The 24,245-nt window shown below is 43.4% G+C and overlaps 1 protein-coding gene across 2 annotated transcripts in view; it reads left to right on the forward strand.

Annotated features, from left to right (window-relative positions):
- LOC144761620 (uncharacterized) overlaps window positions 1-24,245 on the forward strand; it is an 878,183-nt gene that overhangs the window by 782,467 nt on the left and 71,471 nt on the right. For both annotated transcript variants that reach the window (XM_078646920.1, XM_078646921.1), the window contains exon 13: window positions 17,367-17,427. In XM_078646920.1, coding sequence (XP_078503046.1) covers window positions 17,367-17,427 — 61 coding nt within the window. The remainder of the gene's footprint in view (window positions 1-17,366; window positions 17,428-24,245) is intronic.

Raw genomic sequence — 24,245 nt, forward strand, 5'->3', positions numbered from 1 at the left:
TTACACAGTCACTCACACACCCACCCACTCACCCATACAGGCTCCCAACAAAGCAAATCACTCACCCATAAAAACACTCACACACACACTCAGAGAGCCACACAACCACTTACATACCCATTCACACACCCATATGAGCACTCACACATCCGTTCACTCACCCCTACAGCCATCACACAGACACTTACTCTCCAATACAGCCACTTACACACCAACTCACTTAAGTAAACAACCACTCAAACAGCCACTCACTCACCCATACAGACACTTACATACCGAGTCACTCACTCATACAGCCATTCAGATACTCACTCACTCATCCATAAATTCACTACACACCCACTTACCCACCCATAGACCGACTCATTCTGCCACTCACTCACCCATACAGCCACTGACACACCCATTAACTCACTCACCAATACAGCTACTCACACAGCATCTCACTCACCCACACAGCTACTCACACACCCGCTTATACAACCATACAGCCACTTACACACCCATGCACACAAGGATACAGTTACACAGTCAATCACATAATATATGTTGGAAGTAGTACCACTCAATAGTAGTGCACCTAGAACACTAATTTAACATTTGTTGTAGGTTAGTATTTATGTTTAACACCCATAAACTCTTAAAAATGCTTGCACTTACTTGAGGATACCATCAGTCCAGTCATGTCATTTGAGATGTCATCAGTGGTGTTACTGAGTATGTCATGAGCGATGTAATATGTGAGGTCATAAGCAGTGCTGCTGAATTTCACTGGTTTTGTACGAGTGAAATCTGAGCCTAACTGTAACGTCCATTTAACCTTTGTTTTTTTCACACACAAATTATATATATCTATTGGCACAAAAATGGGCAAAACAAACGTGTTTCAGCGGTACGCCTTCCTCAGTGTTGGCGGCCTCCGCATTTACACCTCATTATATAGGCATCGTCATACAAATGAAAATCAGGCATGGCAGGTCAGGCGAGAAAACACTATCTCCCACCATACTAGAGTGGTGTGTGATGTCATCACAAACAAAATTCCCAGCAAGTCCCTTTTCTACTTAGCGCAATAACTGCTTGCACTGACATTTAGAATTTCATATAAGCAATATGGCACGCACCTCCGTGCTGACTTTCTCATTAACAGTTCCTACGGGATTCAAAAGAAATAAACACAAATACCAAACTTAGCATGCCGCGATGATACGGTAAGATAAAATAAACAGGTGATTACAAGATTCTGCCCTGCAAGGTCTGCCGCTCCCATAGGAATCCCCACCGCGCATAAATCAGCAAGATGCCATTCTTATATTGCCTTAATAATGCACAGGATGGGCCTGTATTCTTAGCGCTCCCGCTCCAGATAATTATACAGGCCAGACACGAGAAAACGTGTATCTCTCCATACTGGAGAGGAGCACTGGGCATATACTCCCACCATCCTGCCCTGTATGGGTTCTTGCTCCCTTAGGGACCCCCACCTCGCTACCTATGCAATAGGTATATATATATATATATATATATATATATATATATATATATATATATATATATATATATATATATATTCACTGAAAAAACCATAGGTTTTACAGACGTTATAGTTAGGAATTAGCATTTAAAAAAACCTTAGAAATTCACTGAAAAACCATAGGTTTCAGGGACGTTATAGTTAGTTGGACATTTGACTCATATAAACCAGAGAAATTTGCCAGTTATAGTTAGTTGAGCTAACTATAACTTGTGCGCCCACAATGCTGATGATGTCACATATTACATCACTCATGAAGTGGTCAGTGACATCACTAATTACATCATCCACGTGATAATCTGATGCACATACCGATGCCCTAATATAAACTATGATACAAGCATTCTAAAATACAGACTACTATTTTTGAAATCATACACACATACACAAACAAGGTTTTTTCAATGTTAATTTCATATTTTAATATTTATAAAACATATTTTTTCTAATTGTTTTTTAAATATTTTGCAACTCTATCATCCTTTTTTTTACTTTAAACATTATGTAATGTTTTATATCTTCCCCAAAAAATATGCATATCAAACTTTTTGGGGGGAGTAAACTACAGTCCCGTACCGGTAGTCTACCAACCTCGATCAGCACGCGAATCCTATCCACCACATTTAAATGATGCGCATTTCGTATCCGACGGGTTTGTGACACCGCGACCCGCGTAGCAACATGTACATATGAGGTCACGCCAGCTGCTACTGTGGTATGCGACCGGTACGTACTACGAAGCGGCGCGTTTCGTGATGTAGATATGGGGTGGCACCCGCTGCGTGTTCCAAATGCGACTAATGCACGCAGCCACACTCTGTGTTACACCATAGACGTACGATATCGCGCTGCATATGCCATTCCAGCATTTCTTTGTATAAATAACTTTAAAGTGTATATGAGAGCAAGCGATAATTAAAATATTTTAAACAGTTATATATTTCTAACTGTCATAAACTTATATTATAGTAAATATATTTTCTCAAAATCACATTGGGGGCAATCTCATTGCACACTGGCTACGCGATTGCCATGTGACCATAAAAAAAACCATTTAATTAGTTCATAACATTTCCCATTGTAATAGTTTGAAAACGCCACCCATTGTAGTCAATATCTGTACTGCATTTCATTAGACACACCTCTTCTACTTAGAGAGCTTTGTTCTAAACTTTTTGCAATATACACATATCTTACACTACACACAACATGCAACCATCATTTTCATCAATTGTCATGCTCTGTAAAGTAGCCTTCCACCTGTGATAGCCATACACCTAAAAGGTACATTACCAAAATGTTCTCTAATACCAGAGCTAACATGGTTGCATACGCTGTTCACAGCACAATGTAATATAGTACAGCCCAGAGATAGTATCATGCATAGATAATGAACACATGGACACAGATAGATAGTGGAAGTGGGTACGGGCATGTGCGCTTGACTTTTTATTACCAGGGTGACATATCCAGTGACATCTGTGCTGGATGCGTGTAGGCTGATTGTAAACCAGCCTTCAGGGAATGGTTGCTGCTAGCATCCACTACAACAGTAATCATTGGATCACACACAGAGATTCAATATTTAAAAAATCGATAATCTGTGCTGCAGTAGGGTAGGGACAGTAGATGTGAAATAATACAGAAATAATTCTATCGCAAAAGAACCCCAATTTGTGGTATACTGACACACAATCAATAGATCTGAAATAATGCACAAAAAGATGATATAATAAATGCTCCACCAGTTCTAGTGCACTCACATAGCCTCATCAAAAGCATATAGCATGTGCACAGTCAGCGATAATGCGTGCTGTAGACAGGCCGTACTAGGAGCAATATCTGTTGCCGTCAACACTGCATCATCTGCAATAACGACTCAATCTGAATTGTGAACACTGCTGTCGGCAGTGTTGGCCACAGACAGCGGTCAGCAACGACCCACAGCTACATAAGGTGACTTGAACTGCCCAGTGTGTCGTAAGGGAAGCAACAAAAAAGCGTCTGCAGAGCCTGCAAAGATACGTATGCATGGTGCAGACAGTACGCACTAGGGAAATGTCTTTTCCTACAGGACTACCTCATCTACAATAGCGACACAATCTCAATTGTGAACACTGCTGTCTGCAGTGGAGGCATGAGTGAGCGGTCAGCAAGGGCTCACAGCCATGTGGCATTGACTTCAGCTCTACAGTTTGCAATACGTGTAGCAAAACAACGCACGCAGAGCCTGCAATGATGTGTATGAGTGGTGCAGACAGAGCGCACTGGAGCAATGTCTTTTCCTACAGGACAGCCTCATCTACAATACAGACTCAATGTCAAATGTGAACACTGAAGTCTACAGTATAGGCCTGAGAGAGCGTTCAGCAAGGGCCCACAGCCACGTGGTATTGACTTGAGCTCTACAGTTTGCAATACACGAAGCAAAAAAAACGTGTGCAGAGCCTGCAATGATGCATATGACTGGTGCAGACAGAGCGCACTGGAGCAAACTCTTTTCCTACAGGACTGCATCATCTACAATATGGACTTAATGTCAAATGTGAACACTGAAGTCTGCAATATAAGCCAGAGAGAGCATTCAGCAAGGGCCCACAGCCACGTGGCATTGACTTGAGCTCTACAGTTTGCAATACGCAAAGCAAAAAAAACGTGTGCAGAGCCTGCAATGATGCGTATGAGTGGTGCATACAGTACTCACTGGAGCAATGTCTTTTCCTACAAGACTACCCCATCTACAATAGCAACTCGATCTCAATTATGAACACTGCTATCTGCAGTGTAGGCCAGAGAGAGCAGTCAGCAAGGGCCCACAGCCACATGCAATTGACTTGAGCTCTAAAGTTTGCAATACACGAAGCAAAAGAAACGTGTGCAAAGCCTGCAATGATGTGTATGAGTGGTGCAGACAGAGCGCACTGGAGCAATGTTTTTTACTACAGAATTGTATCATCTACAATACCGACTCAATGTCAAATGTGAATACTGAAGTCTGCAATACAGGCCAGAGAGAGCGTTCAGCAAGGGCCCACAGCCACGTGGCATTGATTTGAGCTCTACAGGTTGCAATACGCGAAGCAAAGAAAACGTGTGCGGAGCCTGCAATAATGCATATAAGTGGTACAGACAGAGCACACTACAGCAATCTCTTCTCTTAAAGGACTGCATCATCTACAATAGCGACTCAATCTGAATTGTGAACACTACTGTCTGCATTGTTAATTGAAGGCAGTACTCACACACACAACCATCAATACTTTTTCTCACTCCCTCTTTACAAAATACAAAAACATAAATTACATGAAACTCTACAATAAATAAATTAAAACAATTTGAATTGGGATTTCATCTGTCCACAGTCGAAACTATTCACTGTTACTTTCGACTTGCAAGATGAATTTGGTCATTTTACTAAACCTATAATTCACCTAAAAAAAACTTCTTCAAGCAAGTATACTATAGACTTATAGCCCGCCGTAGCAGGCTATACTGGCTATTAAAGGCCCTCTCCAGCATTAAAGGCCCAAGCCGAAGGCAAGGGCCTTTAACAAGGGAGAGGGACTTGGGGATCCAGGGTACAGCCCTTGCCTGGCTGACATCCTTCCTTGAAGACCGGTCGCAGAGAGTGCAGCTTGCCGACCTTGTTTCCAAGTCAGCAAAACTGACCTGCGGCGTGCCCCAAGGTTCGGCTCTGTCACCACTGCTTTTTAACATTTATCTTCAGCCACTGATTGCGGCACTGAACAGGATGGACTGTAGAGTCTACAATTATGCAGACGACACACAGATTCTGATTCAGATTGATGACAATGCTCAGGCTCACTTGAGAATGCAGAACATACTCAAATTCACAATCAGCTGGATGTCGAACAACTCGCTAAAAATAAATCCAGATAAGACTAAAGTCCTGGCAATCACTACAGCGGCTAATCCTTGGTGCGACCAGTTTTGGCCGGCTGAATTAGGGCCACTTCCAGAACCAGCGCCAGCAGTCAAAAGTCTTGGCATCAAAATTGATGCCCTACTATCTATGACGCAGCAGGTATCATCTGTGGTGGGCATCTGTGTGAGTCTGATTCGCCAGCTGCGGAAACTCTCCTCATTGTTGTCCTTCTCCACAATGAGGCTGGCGGTCTCCGCCCTAATTCTGGCACGGCTGGATTATGGTAACTCTCTTTACTATGGCCTCCCAAAAAACCTTCTGGCCCGACTACAGGTCGTAATGAACGATGCGGCCAGGCTTATCTTTAATAAACCCAGGCACACTCGAGCTACGACCCTACTCTGCAGTTTACATTGGCTGCCCATTGCCCAAAGAATAAAATGTAAAAGCCTCTGCATTGCTCACAAGGCAATCTACGGCTCAGCCCCTAAATACATCAAAGATCGGCTCTCTAGGTACCTACCCACTAGGTCCCTCCGGTCGGCTGAGTCATGTTATCTACTTTGCCCTTGGTATAACCTCACATCCAAAGGTGGCAGAGCCTTCTCGAGCACTGTCCCCCTGGCATGGAACCACCTGCCCGCGGAACTCAGGAAGGAAATAAACTTACTGTTGTTCAGGAAAAAGCTGAAGACGGTGCTCTTTGAAGAGGCGTGGGGACCTCTGTGATTTGGCTTTTGTACCAACTGATGTTGTGTATCCGCTGACAGCGCTTAGATACCCCTGGGTGATATAGCGCTCTACAAGCTCATAATAACATAACATAACATAGCCACTATAGCCCAGCTACAAAGGGTTATAAGGCTATTTGAACATTCTGCCACTAGACGGTAGAATGTTCTAACAAATAAAGCAAAGCCTTAAGAGAGTGCAAGGGGATTGGAATCCCTTCAGGCTCCCTGAAGCATTTGTTCACAGCCAGAGCTGTGAACAAAAAAACTTTGCAATGTTGAAGGTCCAGGCTTATACAAGCCATTATAAGAACGGAGCTACTCCATTGTTTTCAATGGAGCTCCCAACATTCCAATGTTCTAATAAATCAATATTGTGTATGTTTCAAAAGACGTTCTAATTACTTAACTACTGAATTCTGTAATTAAACGATCACCACTCAATCTAAATTGTGAACCCTGCGAACCTCAGTCTAGACCAGATGCAGTGGTCATTAACACCTCACAGCCACATACGGTTCGATTCGAAAGCACGGAGTTGGTTGCACCTGATCAGAGAGGGTACACAGAAATCATCACAGACTTTAACTTATGACATCCTCAATCATAGTATAAAGACCCCATTTCACTGTTCGCACCTGCTGTACCACAGTATACTTCACATACTACTGCCAACCAAGCCCAATAATCATGTGCAGCAGTTAGCTATGGAAGCACGAGTGTGATGCACCCCAACACACAAACTTCTGAGAAAAGCAAGCAGCAGGTAATTTTGGACATCCTCCATTGTGGGATCAAGACACTGTTCCACTGTTGGGACCTAGAGTTGGTTGTAGCTGGTCGAAGGGAGTACCTTCATCTCCACTCTCAGATGCAGTTCTAACATCATCCATTGTGGGATCAAGACACTGTTCCACTGTTGGGACCTACAGCTGGTTGCAGCTGATCGAAGGGAGTACCTCCATCTCCACTCTCAGATACAGTTCTAACATCGTCCATTGTGGGATCAAGACACCGTTCCACTGTTGGGACCTAGAGTTGCTTGCACCTCATCAGAGGGGGTACACCGAAATCATCGCAAACTTTAACTTCTGACATCCTCAACCATAGAATTAAGACCCTGTTTCACTGTTTAGACCTGCTGTACTGCGGTGTATTCCAGCGATAGCTGTCAACTAAGCCCAATAACCATGTGCAGCAGTTAACTACAGAAGCACAGAGTCTGATGCACCTCAACAGAGGGAGTTCTGTGAAAATCCAGCAAGAGGTAATATCAGACATTGTCCATTGTGTTATTAACACACCGTTCCACTGTTGGGACCTAGAGTTTCTTACACCTAGTCGAGGGAGTACCTTCATTGCCACTCTCAGATACAGTTCTAGCTTCACCCACTATAGTGTCAAAAACACCGTTCCACTGTTGGTACCTGTTGGACTACTGTGTTAGTAGTATACAGAGCACTCCACGCTGCTGGGCCTCAGGCTGGGCGCTGTGTGCCTGTGTTGCGGTACCCAGCGTTAATCTCAGGAGCCTTCCGAGCTCGCAGACCTCGGCCCAGGAGCTTCCGCCGGCACGTGGTGAGCCCTCTTTCACATACGGCGGTGTTGAAAGGTGAGCTGTCGAGCATATTCGCGTTGCAGGGCCATTATGATTTCTAGATACCAGCACGCTGAAAGCATCATTCATGCAGCCACCTTCGCTCATGGCGTCAGCCTCGTGGCGGTGTAAGCTGCGCAGACCTGGCAGACACGTTCGCCAATCCGGAAGAGAACCACACCCAGAGAAACATGCCTCTTCTTCAAACCCCTATGCTAGCCGTGCGTACGCTAGCCAGCCCACTACCCTAAACATTTAGGAGGGGAGAGGCACGTTTAGCCTACCATTCCGTAATCTTCCCTACTGACTGTATTGTCTTGGTTGCGTCCACTGTCCACTTCACTCAATAGACCATCATTGTATGTTTACATGTACATGTCTGTGCTCTGCATACTCAAATCTGTCCGGCACATCCGTTCAAGACTTTGCATTATATGCTTTTTATAATCAATAATTACTTACCACCTTCGCACATACTTTGCTCCCATCTCTCCCCGCATTCTGCATTGTGAGGCAGAGGTGCCATGCCATGTTTAGTTTATGTACATGGCTAGCCAGGTTTGCCACAGTATGTAGTGTTGTTTTGTCTGCTAGGTGCACATGTTGTTTTTTATGTTGTATGTGATTATATAAGGTAGCGCGTTTATTCACGAGCAGTGGTTTCTCCCATTTACATATCGCTGTCTTAAAGAGCATACAGAGGTTTTTCTCACAGGTGAAAAGTGCGACCACAATGACAGTCATTCATTACTATCCAAGAATGATCAACTACACAGCGCTTCTAAGCTTACAGCCCCCACCCTTGCGTCCTTTCTTAAAAGAACGCCAACTCGCACAATCAGACTAACATTCACAGAGCTTTCTAATGGCAGTTATCTGCTTCTCAATAACATGCACTCCTATGGAATGTGAGCTGATACACCGCATGCCCTTACTGTTTCAAAAACAGTAACTTTCTGTGGCAATGTCTATTCCCACCCTCACAAACTAACTCCCAAACTTCAACTTGGCCTTCAATTCTTAGTTTGAAAAACGATTTCAAGAAACAAACCAAACTAAAAGCGCTTTTGTTCAGAACAGAAGTCTCCCTCACTTCTGCAAGAGAAATTTATCGACTGCAGATACCACGAACATCAAGTAAAATACACTCCCTTTTAAATACAAACCGCCAATTACACTTTGTGAATTGTTACACAATTTTCAACATATGTCACACTCAAGTTCTGGCTCACTTTATTAACACGGTCTCCTACAGCCTTCTAACACGCTTTCAAACTGTTCTTCTTTTAATACCAGACTACATTAATTCGATCATCTCTGGAATAACAGGAACAGTGCCCATAATTCTCGCTCTCTTTGCGGCCATCCTACTACTAATTCTACTTCTAGAAATGGCTACGCTCTCTGTGGTAACAATTATGTCTGACAGTAACAGAGCGCGCTATAAAAGCCTATAATAATAATAATAATAATAATAATAATACGCCTCTATGCCAAGCTACATCAATACTGTAAAAAATTGGAAAAACTTTTCGGCTACCTGCCTCTATCTATTATCAGAGCTAGCTACAACATAACATTTATCTACACTTATGCAATATGCATACAACCATCATTTGATTGCAAAACTTGCCCATTTGATTGGTGAATGGATGTATGCCTTGCTAACATCCCAACAATCGCTCCCGATATCCAGCAGGTAAGGCATTATCTTGAAAACCATGAACGTGATTGTTCTGGCAGTGGAGCAATGGTGAATCCAATGCAAAAAGGAATCGCAGCTGAATAGGATTTCTGCGCAGCCACGAAAGATCTGCAACGTGCGACTTTTCACAGCATCGCAGATTGCCTGCCAATTCTAATTGCCGCTCCAACATTTGAGGAACATTACTCTCCCTTCGAGGATATGAATTGGATCGCTTCACTTTTCTCAGACGATGGCAACAACAGCCTCTTGGAACATTATGCATCTCAAGCCGCTGAAGAACTTCTGGACTGGAATCTCCAAGACTTCTAAGAAACTCATGCTATTCTTGAATGGATTTTTTCCATCTTTTTTTTGACTTTTTCCTTTAAATTTTTTATAATACACTTCAACGCTACTACGTTCATACAACAACTTTCTAAGTATACTCAGACATTTGAACTCGTTCTTCATTATTGCCCCTTACGTCTCCACTTTAACCAGGGATCGGTGATGTATGGCCTATGCAAATACGCTATTTACTTCCTAAATTAGCCTAAATCCGACACCCATTTAGAAACCACGTCTATTCTTTGTGCATACGCCTCTGCCTCCCTGTTATTCATATATCCCTTTCACACAAATGTACTCAAAGTCAACCTCTGCTCAGAACCTCACAATAAAAATGAAAAAAGACGACTTTGTTTAGGAACTGGTTGGCACAGTGTGGTTATCGTAAACTACCTTTATTTTTTGTATACAATTTATTCATTCATGTCTAATAGCTATTGTGTAGGTCACATAGAACTGTAACATATAATGTGCAATTCACGGATGTACGTCGTTACAACGCATGCTTTTACCACGCATGCCTTTACGACGCAACTTTTACAACGCAAACCATTACAACGCATAGTGCTTAGGGGTGCTGGATAGTGAATAGTTTAATTTACTATTCCAACTCCAGTCCCCGTGAACACTAGGGAAGGTGTTGGATAGTAAATTAAATCTATTCCCTATCCTAGAGCGCCCCCCAGCACAATCGTTGTAATGGTTTTCGTTGTAATAGTTGCGTCGTAAAGGCACTGCGTTGTAAAAGTTGCATTGTAAAGGATGTTTTCCGCAATTCACTGATGCAGGAGCTTCAATTTGACTACAGCAGAAGCGGTTGGAGTTTGTCTCAGCTCAACGTCTTAGCTCTCTACACAAGAATGTTTTTTTTAAACCGCTGAAGACAATAATGTATGGTTTGACTACAAAGGTACCGAATGTGCTTCTCAGAAGCGCAATGTTTGTATTCATCCTCAAAGTTCCAATGTGAGTAGCACTAGTACCAATTCTGACACTCACTACATTGAATCTACTGTACAACAGATTGCTAACTATTCTACTGTTGATAATTTTCTGTTACAAAAAAGCACTGCCAAGGTACATAAAAAGTTTGATGATTGCACGTTTGCAATTTCTTTTTTATTTCTTTCTTTTCTTAAAGCATACAAGTGGTAATCGAATCCTACCGTTATTTTCCTTATAGAATGTAGAGTCATTCAAGTGTAATAGCTATTGCTTATGTCACATGCAATTGTAACATGTAATATGCAATTCACTGATGCAGGAGCTTACGTTTGAATACAGCAGAAGTGGTTCTACTTTGGATCACTGGATGCCGTAGTTCTTGCACCAGTGGGTCCAATTATGGTACTTCAATAAAAACACCTTCTATATCATTTTCAAACTCCATGCCTTTATTACACACAGCCACTTTCTTAGACACACCTCATTTCACCATTTTTCTTCTGTGGCATTGCAACATTCTGCATTATATTCTTCAAGATTATTTCTTTATTCCTGCTTCCTAAAACACTTCATTTGAGTCTGAGGACCGGTAGGGGAAATTAGTTTGCTTCCCACTCCCTGTATAGTATAAACGCACACTAATACTACTTACACAGGTATGCTACAGCGGCTAGTATCCTACAGCTCCCACAGCACATCACTTTACAGCAGTAAATTCACGACTTACACTCACAGTTTCATCCCCGAGTCTTCAGACCGGTACCAGTGAGTACGTTGCTTTCCACTCCTGCTATACTCTAAACGCATACTAACACCACCTGCACACATATGCTACAACAGCCAGTATGCTACACCGCCCAGAGCACATCAGTTTACAGCACTCAGCTCACAGTTTAGGCGCCCGGTTTCATCCCCGAGTTTAGCGGTACCTCACCTCTGCACCATCTCACTCTAGACAAAACAGCACTTTCACACTGGTAGGGTAAATACTTCGGTTATGCCAGTATGCTACAGACCACTCAGCTCTCAGTTTAGGCATACACTTTCATCCCCAGGTGTACCAGCACCTCACTTCACCACCATCTCACTGTGGGCAAAACAGCACTTTCACACCAGTAGGAGTAAATACTTTGTTTTGGCCAGTATGCTACAGACCACTCAGCTCAGAGTTTAGGGATACACTTTCATCCCCAGGTGTACCGGCCCCTCACCTCACCACCATCTCACAGTGAGCAAAACGGCACTTTCACACCAGTAGGAGTAAATACTTCACTTCGGCCAGTATGCTACAGCGCCCACAGCGCATTAGTTTACAGCACTCAGCTCACAGTTTAAGCACCCCGACTTTACCGATACCTCACCTCAACACCATCTCACTCTAGGCAAAACAGCACTTTCACACCGGTAAGAGTAAATACTTTGCTTCTGCCAGGATGCTACAGAGCACTCAGCTCACAGTTTAGGCACAAGCTTTCATCGCCGAGTTCACCGGCCCCTCACCTCCGCACCATCTCACAGAGGGCAAAACACCACTTTCACACCGGTTGGGGTAAATACTTTGCTTCAGCCAGTATGCTACAGCGCCCAGAGCACATCAGTTTACAGCACTCAGCCCACGGTTTACACGCATGCTTTCATCCCAGAGTGTACCAGCACCTCACCTCAGCACCATCTCACAGTGGGCAAAACAGCACTTTCACACCGGTAGGGGTAAATACTTTGCTTCGGCCAGTATGCTACAGCTCCCAAAGCACATCAGTTTACAGCACTCAGCCCACGGTTTTCACGCATGCTTTCATCCCGAAGTGTACCGGCACCTCACCTCAGCACCATCTCACAGTGGGCAAAACAGCACTTTCACACCGGTAAGGGTAAATACTTCGCTTCACACTCCCTCTATAGCACACCCTAACCACCCTACAGACCTCACAGCGCTCCTAACCTCCTCTTTCCCACTTTTTTATGCCCTTTTTCCCCTTACTCGCTTCAACGGAATCACAAAATAGCGGCCAACACTTTCTAATTGCAACCGCTTGCACCGCTCACAGCCAATCAGCAGCAAGCTTGTGCTTGTAACGCCTCAGCCAATCAGGTGGCAGAATTCCCAAATATCGGTATCTGTAAATTTCGACATTTCTCAAAAACTACTGAACGGATTTACACCAAATGAACAAAAGCGTGCTTTCTAGACCAAGACCCTTCTCCCTGACAAATTTGGGGTAATTCCGTTCACCCGTTCGACCTGTAGCCTTATCTAAAGTTTCATATGGAAATTAACATGGAGAAAACACGTTTTGGGACCCCCCTTTTTTCTTGGCCCACCTTGGCGAATCACCCCGAAACTTTCAATATAGGAGCTGATATCAACAAAGAATGTTGCGATTTTCCTATGGAAACTAGGTCCTAACTATACCTACTTGACGACCATCAGTAGGTAATATATATATAAATAAATATATATATATATATATATATATATATATATATATATATATATATATATATATTACCTACTGGCGGTCGCCAGTAGGTATATATATATATAGTTAGGATTTTTTCTCTATGGGATTTTTGAAAATTCTATGTCTAATAACTTTGCCGTTTGTGGACGGAATTGGCTGAAATTTTCAGGAAAATGTAACATTTTGTTTCTGAGCAGCCCCTGAAAATTTGGGGGGGTTTCGTCAAGGGGGGGGCCGAGAAAAAAGGGGGGTTCCAAAACGTGTTTTTAACATTGAGTTTTCCATAGGGCGGTTGGCCTCACTTTTAGCCCGAACGGCTGAATGGATTTCCACGAAACTTGGCAAAATTGTAGATATTGTTTGCCCGATGTGCCTTTGCTAGGTCTCAAGATATGTAGTCCTGTGAATTTTGAGTAAATTAGGTTTAAAAAAAGATATATATCTAGAGCCGTGCCCTGGTACGCGTACCGGGGAGCGCTTCAGGCGCGCCACGCGACTTGCGCACGGCAAGCTGATTGGTTCTCTGGTGTCTGTGAACATTCGAAACAGTCCGCAGCGGCCGCCATCTTGTGTCTCGGTGGGATTGAGACACAAGAGGTGGCAAGAATCAAAGGGGGGAAATGAGCAAAAGGGGGCAGGGTACACCCCCCTGACCCCCTACTTTTGATGTGGGGGCCATAAAAGGCTCCCGCGGGTGAAATTTTTTTTTTTTTAAATTCGATTTTCGCGGGGGGGAGCGCCCGGTACGCGCACCGGGGAGCTTACGGGGGAGCGTACCATGGAGATTAAAAATGACAGACTTTTTAAAAAAAAAAAAAGTTCTTTTTATAAATTGGAGGTAGTTCTGAAAAGAACTTTTGTTTTGATTTTGTTGTTTTATATATTTTTTTTGTTTTTGTTGTTTTATATTTTTTTTAGACTTTTTAAAACAATTTTATATTTTTTTGGGATTTTTGTCAAGGGAAAAACAAAAACAGGGATTCCAAAACTGCTCAACAGGAGCAAAAAAAATTGAAAATTTAGGGACTGGCAGAGCAGCGGTGTTGCTGTTTCTTTAGGGCAATGAGTTCAACACTCTGCTCCCCATAGCAGAGCAGTTCGTCACACTCCGTGCACAAAAATTTGATGCCTGCAAACACCGGCTGAATGTTAGGGACCATTCTTCCACGGGGTGGTCCCGAAGGTGTTGCTCCACCAGTGGAGGTGCTGCCGCCATCTGTTGGTACATTCCGTGCCAGCTCTCTGACACTCTCCCTGGCAAAGTTGTTAGGGTGTCTTCTTTTTACATGCCTGATCAAATTAGCATTCCCAAAACTATATTTTTTCAGAGGATTGCCTCTGGATAAACTACTCCCACATATTTTGCAGGTTACTTTGGGAGCGTTGACTTTTTTCTGTCCTTCAGGGATGTCGTAAAATTTCCAGATGAAATGGTTTTTTTTCTTTTGCTGAGGAGGGTCCTCATCTAAAAATCCATCTGAATCACTGCTGGATGACTCTCTTGCAGCCATTGCTGGAGATTAGAAAAGTAGGAGATAGAGTAGACAGAACAGCTCTTGCTCTCTCCAAGTACAAAGCAATAGTGAGAGAAATGGGTGGGTTTCACACAATTTGAAAAAAAAAAAAGTTCTGAACCAATGAAAAGTGTTATTTTAAAGTCACATGGTTTGACGCGCTTACGCTACGCGCCCCGGGGCGCGACCCGGGCGTGTATCGTAAGCGCATCGGGGCGCTTACGTTGCGCGATCGTATGCGCTTCCGGGTGCGCTTCCGCGGTGCGTCATAAGACGCATCTCGCGGCTACGCGATACGTGTCTTATGACGCAAGGCATGGCGGCTACGCGATACGTCACGATGTGGTTTTCGTTCGCGGCAATAGCGCTTCCGGGACGTGTATTAGTACGCGCCCCGGGGCGCGCCGCAAGATTGCGCTTCCCCGTGCGTTCACCTGTCCGCGCCCCGGGAGCTTACAAAAAAAAAGTATTAAAAAAAAAATTATTAATAAACATATAAAATATATGTTTGGATTTAAAGAAGAATACATTTTACAGCTACAGATATTAGCTTTTAAAAAACCAATGAAATTCACTGAAAATACCATAGGTTATAGACCATATATAGTTAGGAATTAGCATTTACAAAACCTTGAAAATTCACTGAAAAAACCATAGGTTATAGACCATATATAGTTAGGAATTAGCATTTAAAAAACCTTATTTTACTCACACAAAACCATTGAAATTCCATATATAGTTAGTTGTACTAACTATGTATAGCGCACCCGCAATCCACTGCTGATGATGTCACATATTACATCATTCATGACATGGTCAGTGACATCACTGATGACATCACTGATGACATCTCAAATGACATCACTGATGACATCACTGATGACATCACTGATGACATCACTGATGATAACATCCAGTGACTGTATGTTTCTGTAAAGTTAAAATATGTCTTATATATTGAAGAATGAGTGGATGTATAAGTGTCTGGATGATGTATTTAGTAGGTGCATGACTGACTGTATAAGTGAGTGATTAAATGTGTCTCACTGAGTGCATGGGTTAGTGACTAAACTGTTTTAAATTGTGCACCATTGTGTCTGTTGTTTTGTAATCTGATGCAATTGTTGATCATTAGCTATATGACTAACTATATGGGTTATTGATTAGTTGGCCAAGTATTTGTATGGGAGACTGAGTGTGTGTGTGGGTGTCTGGGAGGTGTATGACTCTGTGCATAGATGTGTGAGCAGTTGATTCACTAGATGTATGGGTTCAAAAGTGCATGTGGAAACAGCTGTATGGGCGGTTTACTGTGTGCATGAGTGTATTGGTGAGTGAATGGATATCTCAGTGCTACATGTCAAAGTAAGTACATATGTAAAACACAGCACATGTGGTAGTTGACATATATAAATAACTGTGCATTAGAGCCAGTGAATGTCTGAGTGGCTGTATGGATTATTGTGAACTTGTATCAGGGATTGTATAACAGAGTAAATATGTGTTATTATATGTTTCAATAAGTAAGGTGTGTTTAACTATATAGTTGAGGAAATGGAGGTGTGATTGATTCTTTGCAAGACTGATTAGGTGTGTGAGTAACTCCATGGATGAGTGACAGTCTGTGAGTGTCTGTTTACACTGAGTGTATCTAAGGTTATATTAGAGTCTGAAGAGGTTCATCGTATCATCACATGAATGATGTCATGAGTAATGTCAAATGAGATGTCATCAGTGATGTCATCAGTGATGTCATTTGAGATGTCATCAGTGATGTCATCAGTGATGTCACTGACCATGTCATGAATGATGTAATATGTGACATCATCAGCAGTGGATTGCGGGTGCGCGATATATAGTTAGTACAACTAACTATATATGGAATTTCAATGGTTTTGTGTGAGTAAAATAAGGTTTTTTAAATGCTAATTCCTAACTATATATGGTCTATAACCTATGGTTTTTTCAGTGAATATATATATATATATATATGTGTGTGTGTGTATATTTATATATATATGTGTGTGTGTGTGTGTACATATATATATATATAGGTTTAACTGACCTTTATTAAACTTACCCTGCATGGTATAGGTATATCCCTGGTAAAGGCATGTGTGGTAAAGGAAGCTTTGTATTGTCATACAATCCTCTGCACAGCTCCTAAACCTATGGTCTATGATTCCCCTTTATCTGCACTGATCGTATGGAGCACCTACAATGCAAAGCCCACTGTATATCTTGTGTATATATGAAGGGAGGACCAAATTGTTGATTGCAGAAATAAAGTCCAATTTCGTCAGATTTTTAAAGCTACATTATCTTAATTTTGTCACCCAATGTCTCGAGGTATATACAGTTATCCTCTTCATTTGTCACATTTCGTGCGTTCTAACATCCTTGGGATAATGTCGGCACCAGTGAAAAAAAAGAAGAAAGAAACAGTCTGCTGCGTGTTTGTGTGTATGCAGCCCATCTGAATAAAGCGTGTGCCGGCCCCGCAAAGCTTACAAATGCCGAACCGACGGTGTATGCATTAGGAGGCAAACATAGTGCGAGCCAAGGGGCTTCTCTGCGCCAGCTGCTGTGTACTCTGCTAGCTCTGACCCTCACTGCTTTCTTCTCCGTTTGTTTTTCTCGGTTTGGTTCGATACCCGGACAGGCTGCTGGAGAAAAACAGCCTCTTTGCAGACTTTGAAGACGGGAACAGTGTCCATAATCTGGTCAGTAATCTTGATGCTGTGTTTGTGCTTTTGATGTTTTCTGGCTGCAGCGGCACAATAATGTTTTATAAATTGCTTTTTCTTTAGGAGATGAAGAATATTTAAATTGCGCATCAAGTGTATATTGCTATGTATTTGTGTGCATTTAAAGTGTGCTTTTCGGCACATTAAGTTTTTGGTACATGCATGCTACCTCACAAATTTACAGTTGGTTGGGAAGGGAGACTTGACAGGTTTGTGGTATACAAAGTGGGAAGTTGTTCTGAGTTACTTGACAACAGAGTTTAAAGTTGCTTATTACTTGTTTCACAGATTCATTGTGCAAGTAGAGAAACCGAAAAACATATTTTACACATATATATATATATATATCTCACATCTCGTCAGCACGTAGTTTTGGCATAACATTCTAATATGTGAGGGGCAGATTTACAAGCCCCTTGCGCCGCGTTTGCGTCATTTTTAACATGGGAAAAGTGACGCAAAAGTGGCGCAATTGGCTTGTAAATCTGCTCCGAGGTATTTAAATCTCCCGTGCGGGGCGGGGCAGGCCCAATGGCCAAGGAACATTCGCACAAGAAATAAGCAATAACAGTTGCATGTTTACAGAACCAGTAATCAGGGAACCGCTTTCTGTATTGTTCCCCACCTATCACATCGGAACAGATCTTACTGTAGACAGCCCTGGGATAGGGCTAGTGGGGTTGAACTATCAGCAGGTCGATCCGCCCTTTAACCAGCCCCATACCCAGTTCGAGCCTTCGTGGAGGGGTTTGAGAACACTAAAGGAAAGTGTTCCAAATCATCAAAAAACTCCCCTTTTTGGTGAATTTCCACCACATTCAATCAATCAGTTTTTATAAAGCACGCTACTCACCCGTTAGTGTCTCAAGGCACGGGGGCGTGCAGCTCCGTTGGGGTCATACGAAGAGCCGGGAAACATCCTTTACAACGCAACTATTACCACGCAGTGCCTTTACGACGCAACTTTTACAACGCAAACCATTACAACGCATTGCGCTGGGGGGGACGCTCTAGGATAGGGAATAAGTTTAATTTACTATCCAACACCTTTCCTAGTGTCCACGGGGACTGGAGTTGGAATAGTAAATTAAACTTTTCACTATCCAGCACCCCAAAGCGCTATGCGTTGTAAAGGTTTGCGATGTAAAAACCGCGTTGTAAAGGCATGCGATGTAAAAGCATGCGTTGTAATGTCATACATCCGAAGAGCCAGGTCTTGAGGCCTTTTCTGAATTGGTCCAGTGTGGGGCTTCGCCAGAGGTGGAGAGGGAGGTTGTTCCATGTCTTGGCTTGACCACCGTGCTTAGCAGCGTATATGCAAAAAGAGAGGCAGTGGCGAGGGAGGGCAATGTTTGCATGGTCCAGTGCTGCCCCTGCTACTGGAGGGAAAAAACCTAAAAAGGTTACCTAGGTGCTGAGTAAGTTAAAAAACCCTCATCCGGGTATATGGTATTCATGACCAGAAGTAGCGACTCAGGAGAGGTGTCTAGAGAAAATGTCATTTTTCAAGGTGCAAACCAGACAATGGCCGGTGGCTTCAGTGATAAATTCAGCCTACAGAGAGCAGAGGTACCCCCTTATCCCTGGCCCTGCTTCATTTACAAAGCATAATTAAAGGCACCCCTCCACGACTCACAGGAATCGGGTGCCTGCCAAGACATCTGTCTGACGTGGAGAAAAAGTTGCAAAGCAGACTATAGCCAGTGGCTTCACAGATAAATTTAGCCCTCAGCAGTACTGTCCATAAGGGCTGTATCCATGCTAGGTTTTCAGGATGACCACCAGGGTAAAGATGTTCCATTTAGATTCCAAGTTTCCAAGTTTAATGTTTATTGTTTGATTAATTAAAATCATCACAAACACCCTCCCCCAACATAAAGTGAATAAAAACATCTTCACAGGCAGTTAAGATTGTCATTATGCAAGCAATCATATTACATCTGTGCTCTGTCTGCCATGCATTTCGAATGTATAAAATACTGTTATTATAAAATCACACTAAAACTGTGTTAAAAGTCAAGTTACAGCAGAAGAATAAAAAATATGTGCCCCTAAGTAAGAGTATGGGGATGTTTTACATATGATTTTGATTAGTCATCTCTGCTTGCGCTAGGCAACTTTTCACGAGTTTCATGTACTTGACTCCTTCACATGCCAGGATGCATGACGAGCCCTCCAGCCAGCTTATCACTGCTTGTCTGCTAGAGCGGATGTTCAGGTTGATAAAAATCACCTTTAGGTACTGTCTCCTTTGGGTTAGCATAGCTGGACATGCACACAACAAATCGGTCAGTGTTTCTTTTTGGAATCCACATAAGCAACAACCTTCTGAGTCAAAACCTGTCACCCATGAGGGGGATAAGTCCTTGGAGCCATGTACCCCCATCCTGAACTTTAAGAAGCACATCTTTAAGTACGAGCTAAAATGGACAGATAAATAGGCCTGTGGCTTTGAAGTCCTATATGATTTAATAACTGTCCAACCATGCCGCCCCTTTGTGAGTGCCAGTTTATCTTCCAGTAAAGATTTCTTTTTTGCTCGCGACGTTCACAATTTTGTTAAAAGAAACTCGATCCATCTTGTTGTCCCAAGCTGATTGAAGTTCCAACGTGGCCAGAGATGTATTCAGGTAACTCCCACAAGAGTTAGCAGTTTCTTGCTCCTTCTGTGACCTAACTTCGTCCCAGCAGAGTCTATTCAGAGTGTCCGCTTCGGCTGACCGGAGAGTGTGGCAGAGTTTAATAAAGTTGCTCATTGCCCTGTATTTATGGTCCTGGAACCCAAATTCCAGTCTTACCTGGGCAGGTGAGGAGCATTTTGGCAGTTCAAAAACCGATTTGTAGATTTTTGACTGTAATTCATTCTGAAAATGCAAATCTTTGCCACACCAGGAGACAAGGCCGTAGGCAGACTTGGTTGGATTTGGGCAACTATAACTTTTAACAGATGAGAATGGTTTGGGCATTCCAATTTTCTGCGCAAGGATCTATAAGCGTAGATCAGGGACTGGGTCTTTGCTCTAAGGGCCAGTGTATGTTCTTTATGGCTTGTACCCTGCCCGATTATTACCCCCAGGTATTTATAAGAGCCTTTTTCTTCTACATGTGCCCCCTTAACCATCCATTTGAACTTTAGTTTCTTATTATCAACTAAGCGAACAACTTTTGTTTTAGCTTTGTTTATCTCTAGCTGTTCCGAGTCCAAGTAGGATGCCAAGTTATTTATTGATCTTTATAACCCCTCAGGGGTTTGGCTTAGCAAGACTATGTCGTCTGCGTATTGGAGGATTGCGACTGGCTGATTTGGCAGTTTCGGGGGGTGGCAGTGTTGGTTTTCGAAGTGTCGGGCAATGTCCGATAAGTACAGATTGAAAAGGCTGGGGGCCAGAACACAGCCTTGCTTCAGACCGCTTTGTGTAGGAATACTTGCGGTGGTGCTCAAACCATTTCCCAGCTTGACTCTTGTCCAAGTGTCAGTATACAGGGTTATGATGGCGGTGAGGAGTGCATTTGGTAGGCCCCATCTTTTAAGTTTGCTCCATAAATGGTTCCGACTCACTCTGTCAAATGCTGATTTGATATCCACGAAACAGGCGAAGAGGCGGACTTTCCTTCTTTGCGCCTGTTCCGTCAAGAGGGCTAGAGTTGCAAGATTCGATTGGGTGCCCATGCCTTGCCTGAATCCTGTTTGAAATTTCGGGATGATGTTATTTTCCTCCATCCAACCTTGCAGTTGGTTCAGTAGGCACGAGGCATATAGTTTTGCTTCTACATCAATCAAAGAGATTAGTCTATAGTTCCCTGGCTTGCCGTGATCTCCCTTTTTGTATATGGGGTGGATAACAGTCCCCTTCCAGGAAACTGGGATGTTAGAATGTGCAGAAAATCTCATTGAAGACCGGGGTTAGCATTTCCGACCACAACTCTGGATTGTTCCTGAAGATTGCGTTAGGTATGCCATTTGGCCCAGCCGCTCCCTCAGACTTTTAGATTCATATGTAGTAACAACCACAGGAGACACCTGTAGTCCCAGTAGAGACTTGGGTAAATGTAATAACATATGGCATTGTTTCAACCGGAGTCAATGAGGGGATGAGATTTAAGAAGTAAATTAAATACAATGCAAACATTAAACAATGACAATTGACAATGCAATTATATTGTCAGCAAAGACATACAAGTTTGACTTCACACATCAAAATGCAGCATCAACCATGTTTTAATGTTGTGTACTAAAGTAAGTGCTCATGAAGAAATATCAAAACAGCCCAAATGATGAAAATAAAGAACGCTACAGCATATTGGACAATAATTCAAAATGAAACTATGCATGGGTCCATACATTTATGGAAAAATTTATAAAATCATGTCATAGTTCAAAGTCCAAGTTTAACTTGTGCAAGTCGATGGCATTTCGACCTTCATGAGTGGAGGTCTTTAGAGTCAATGCATGTACATTTATCTTAGCTGGATTTCCTGAAAAGCTGTCATGGAACCAGCCAGCTTGGACCACTAATGAGTCTGGTTAACTGAGGTTAATTCAATTCCTGGTTTACTCCCATTGCCACTCTTTCCCTAAGTTCCTCCCCCTCCTTTCTCTCTTCTATTGCTCTCGATAAAAGTCTGAGGATCAAAAACAAGCTCAAGTCCTCAAAAACAAGTGTTGGTGCCACCTACAACAGCGGCACAAATTAGGCACTGCTCATCTAAGTGAGAAGGATTTCTTTCCCCCTCTTTAATTGGTGGTAGTGCTTTGCTAAATAGCATTTTCTTTATGCCTAAATTTGAGAAGATCACCTCTGGTGTGTGGCGACGAGTCTCAATGCTAAGTGCAGGCTAACCTCTCCTACTAGACATGGTTGATCTTGGTTTAGTGAGGTTAGTTGGAACACCATCTGGGATGCAGCAAAAGCTGTAATATGGCGAGAGCTCGAGTCCCACGCCTCTCTATTGGAACAACTAGGGAAGCAAAAGAAGTAAGATTTGGAGGCAGTGTGTTTTATCTGCTATGGGTGTATGTTTGTCTGGGAAGCGTGCAAACAGGGATAAAGCAGCGCTCTCCAGTGCATGTGCTGGGTGTATCTATGCAGTGCATGCATGTTGAATGCATGTACTGGATGTATGTGTGCCTGCAAGTGGTACAGTTCATGAAGTATACAGTACTGTGCAGTGCGTGTATGGTAAATACATATGTTGAGTGTATGCGTTCCTGTGAATGGTGCAATACATGGCAGCCTGTGGGTTCCATTATGGGAGAACCAGGCCTGCATGGTCAAACATGAGACGATGAGGTAGAGGAATCCCCCTAGACAGATTTGTGTATTGCTGCATTCCTGTAAGCTGAGTGAGACACACTGAGGAGGAAGACCCAGGCTTGTCCCATACATTTTAAAGGGTGCCTTTTGATTTAGAGAGAGGTCACAAAGAAAGGGCCTGGCCCCTGGGCACATCTCAGGAAGGAGACGGGCTGATAAGAGAATCATAAAGAGTAGGGCAGTTGCCCTTGTCTAACCTTTTGATTAACATATCACAATGGCTGACATCCAAGCATGAACTCTAGTCATTCCCATGGCCTGTGTGGTGGGGCTATCAGACTTGGAGTTGGCTCCTGCTGTAACAGACTGGATGCTTGTTCGCACTGTGCAATCATTGCAAACGGCATCTTGCACAGTGCAAGAGGTCATTTTCTGCCGCTCGAGTAGATTTGTACTTGAACGGCAGCTGTCTCAACGCGGACTGGTAGTTTCTCATCGCGAGCGGTCGCGAGCATACGCAACCACTCGCAATGAGAAACCTGGCCTTTCCTGCGTTGAGAATCTCGCCGGGAGGTTTATTTTCTCGCTCGCGAACGGCAACTTGATGTTGCTGATCGCGAACGAGGAAAAAGTCTTGCCGAGATGTTGAGTTTGCTCGCTAGGGGTCGCCAACTTGACGTTGAGGACCACGAGCAAGCAAAAAACGCCAGCTACACTACGTGTTTTTGCACTGTGCTACGTGCAATCCACGTAGTGCGTAGTACCACAAACTACGCACGCACCGCGAGCGTAGCGTAGTACTGCGCCCAGGGTTAGAAAGGAAGTTCTGCTAGACTTTTGCCCTTGACCAGGCTGGGGTTCAAGGACTGCTACTCTCCCTGCTCGGTAAGGGAACATGACCCAGGGAATCCAAGATCACCTGCCCTAGAGCCTTGTGCACTATCACCTGCCTACTAGCCAAGGCTAGTGTGCCCTGTGTGGAAGAGGAGAGTGTTGAACGGAGTGAGGTTCAATGAAAGCCTGTCATGTAGACTCCCCTTGACAGTTGTGAGGAGATGGCTGCTGCACAGATAAGGTTGTTGCCTGTGTGCAGGATGAAGTCGTCAACCCTCCTAAGCCAGAGGTGAGCTGATGTGAAGTGAGCCGTGTACATCGCAGCACCAATCATGCTGGAGCCCATACCCAGTAAGGAGCCTGCAACCCCATATGTCAGAGGGCCCATTGTGAGAAGACTGCCATGCTCTGAGGGCCATAGCCCATGAGTGGTGGTGAGCCTTGACCTCGCACTTCACTAGGGGCCACCACAAGGACTTTGTTATGTTGATCGTGTTGGAGCCTGTGTACAGTGAGGCTAAGGTGACCCCATATGCCAGAGTGGTCACCGGGACAAGCAAGATGTATGACCTGGTTTGAGTTGTCACTGGAGTAGTGAGGTCGTTGTGAGGACCCTTCCGTACCTGCACTGAGATGAAGGATTTGCACCAGGATCTTCACAGCACCTCCTACCCCAACTGTGGGATGTATCAGAGACTTACCCTG

This window comes from Lissotriton helveticus, chromosome 6 (genome assembly GCF_964261635.1).
Source record: "Lissotriton helveticus chromosome 6, aLisHel1.1, whole genome shotgun sequence".
NCBI classification, from domain to species: domain Eukaryota; kingdom Metazoa; phylum Chordata; class Amphibia; order Caudata; family Salamandridae; genus Lissotriton; species Lissotriton helveticus.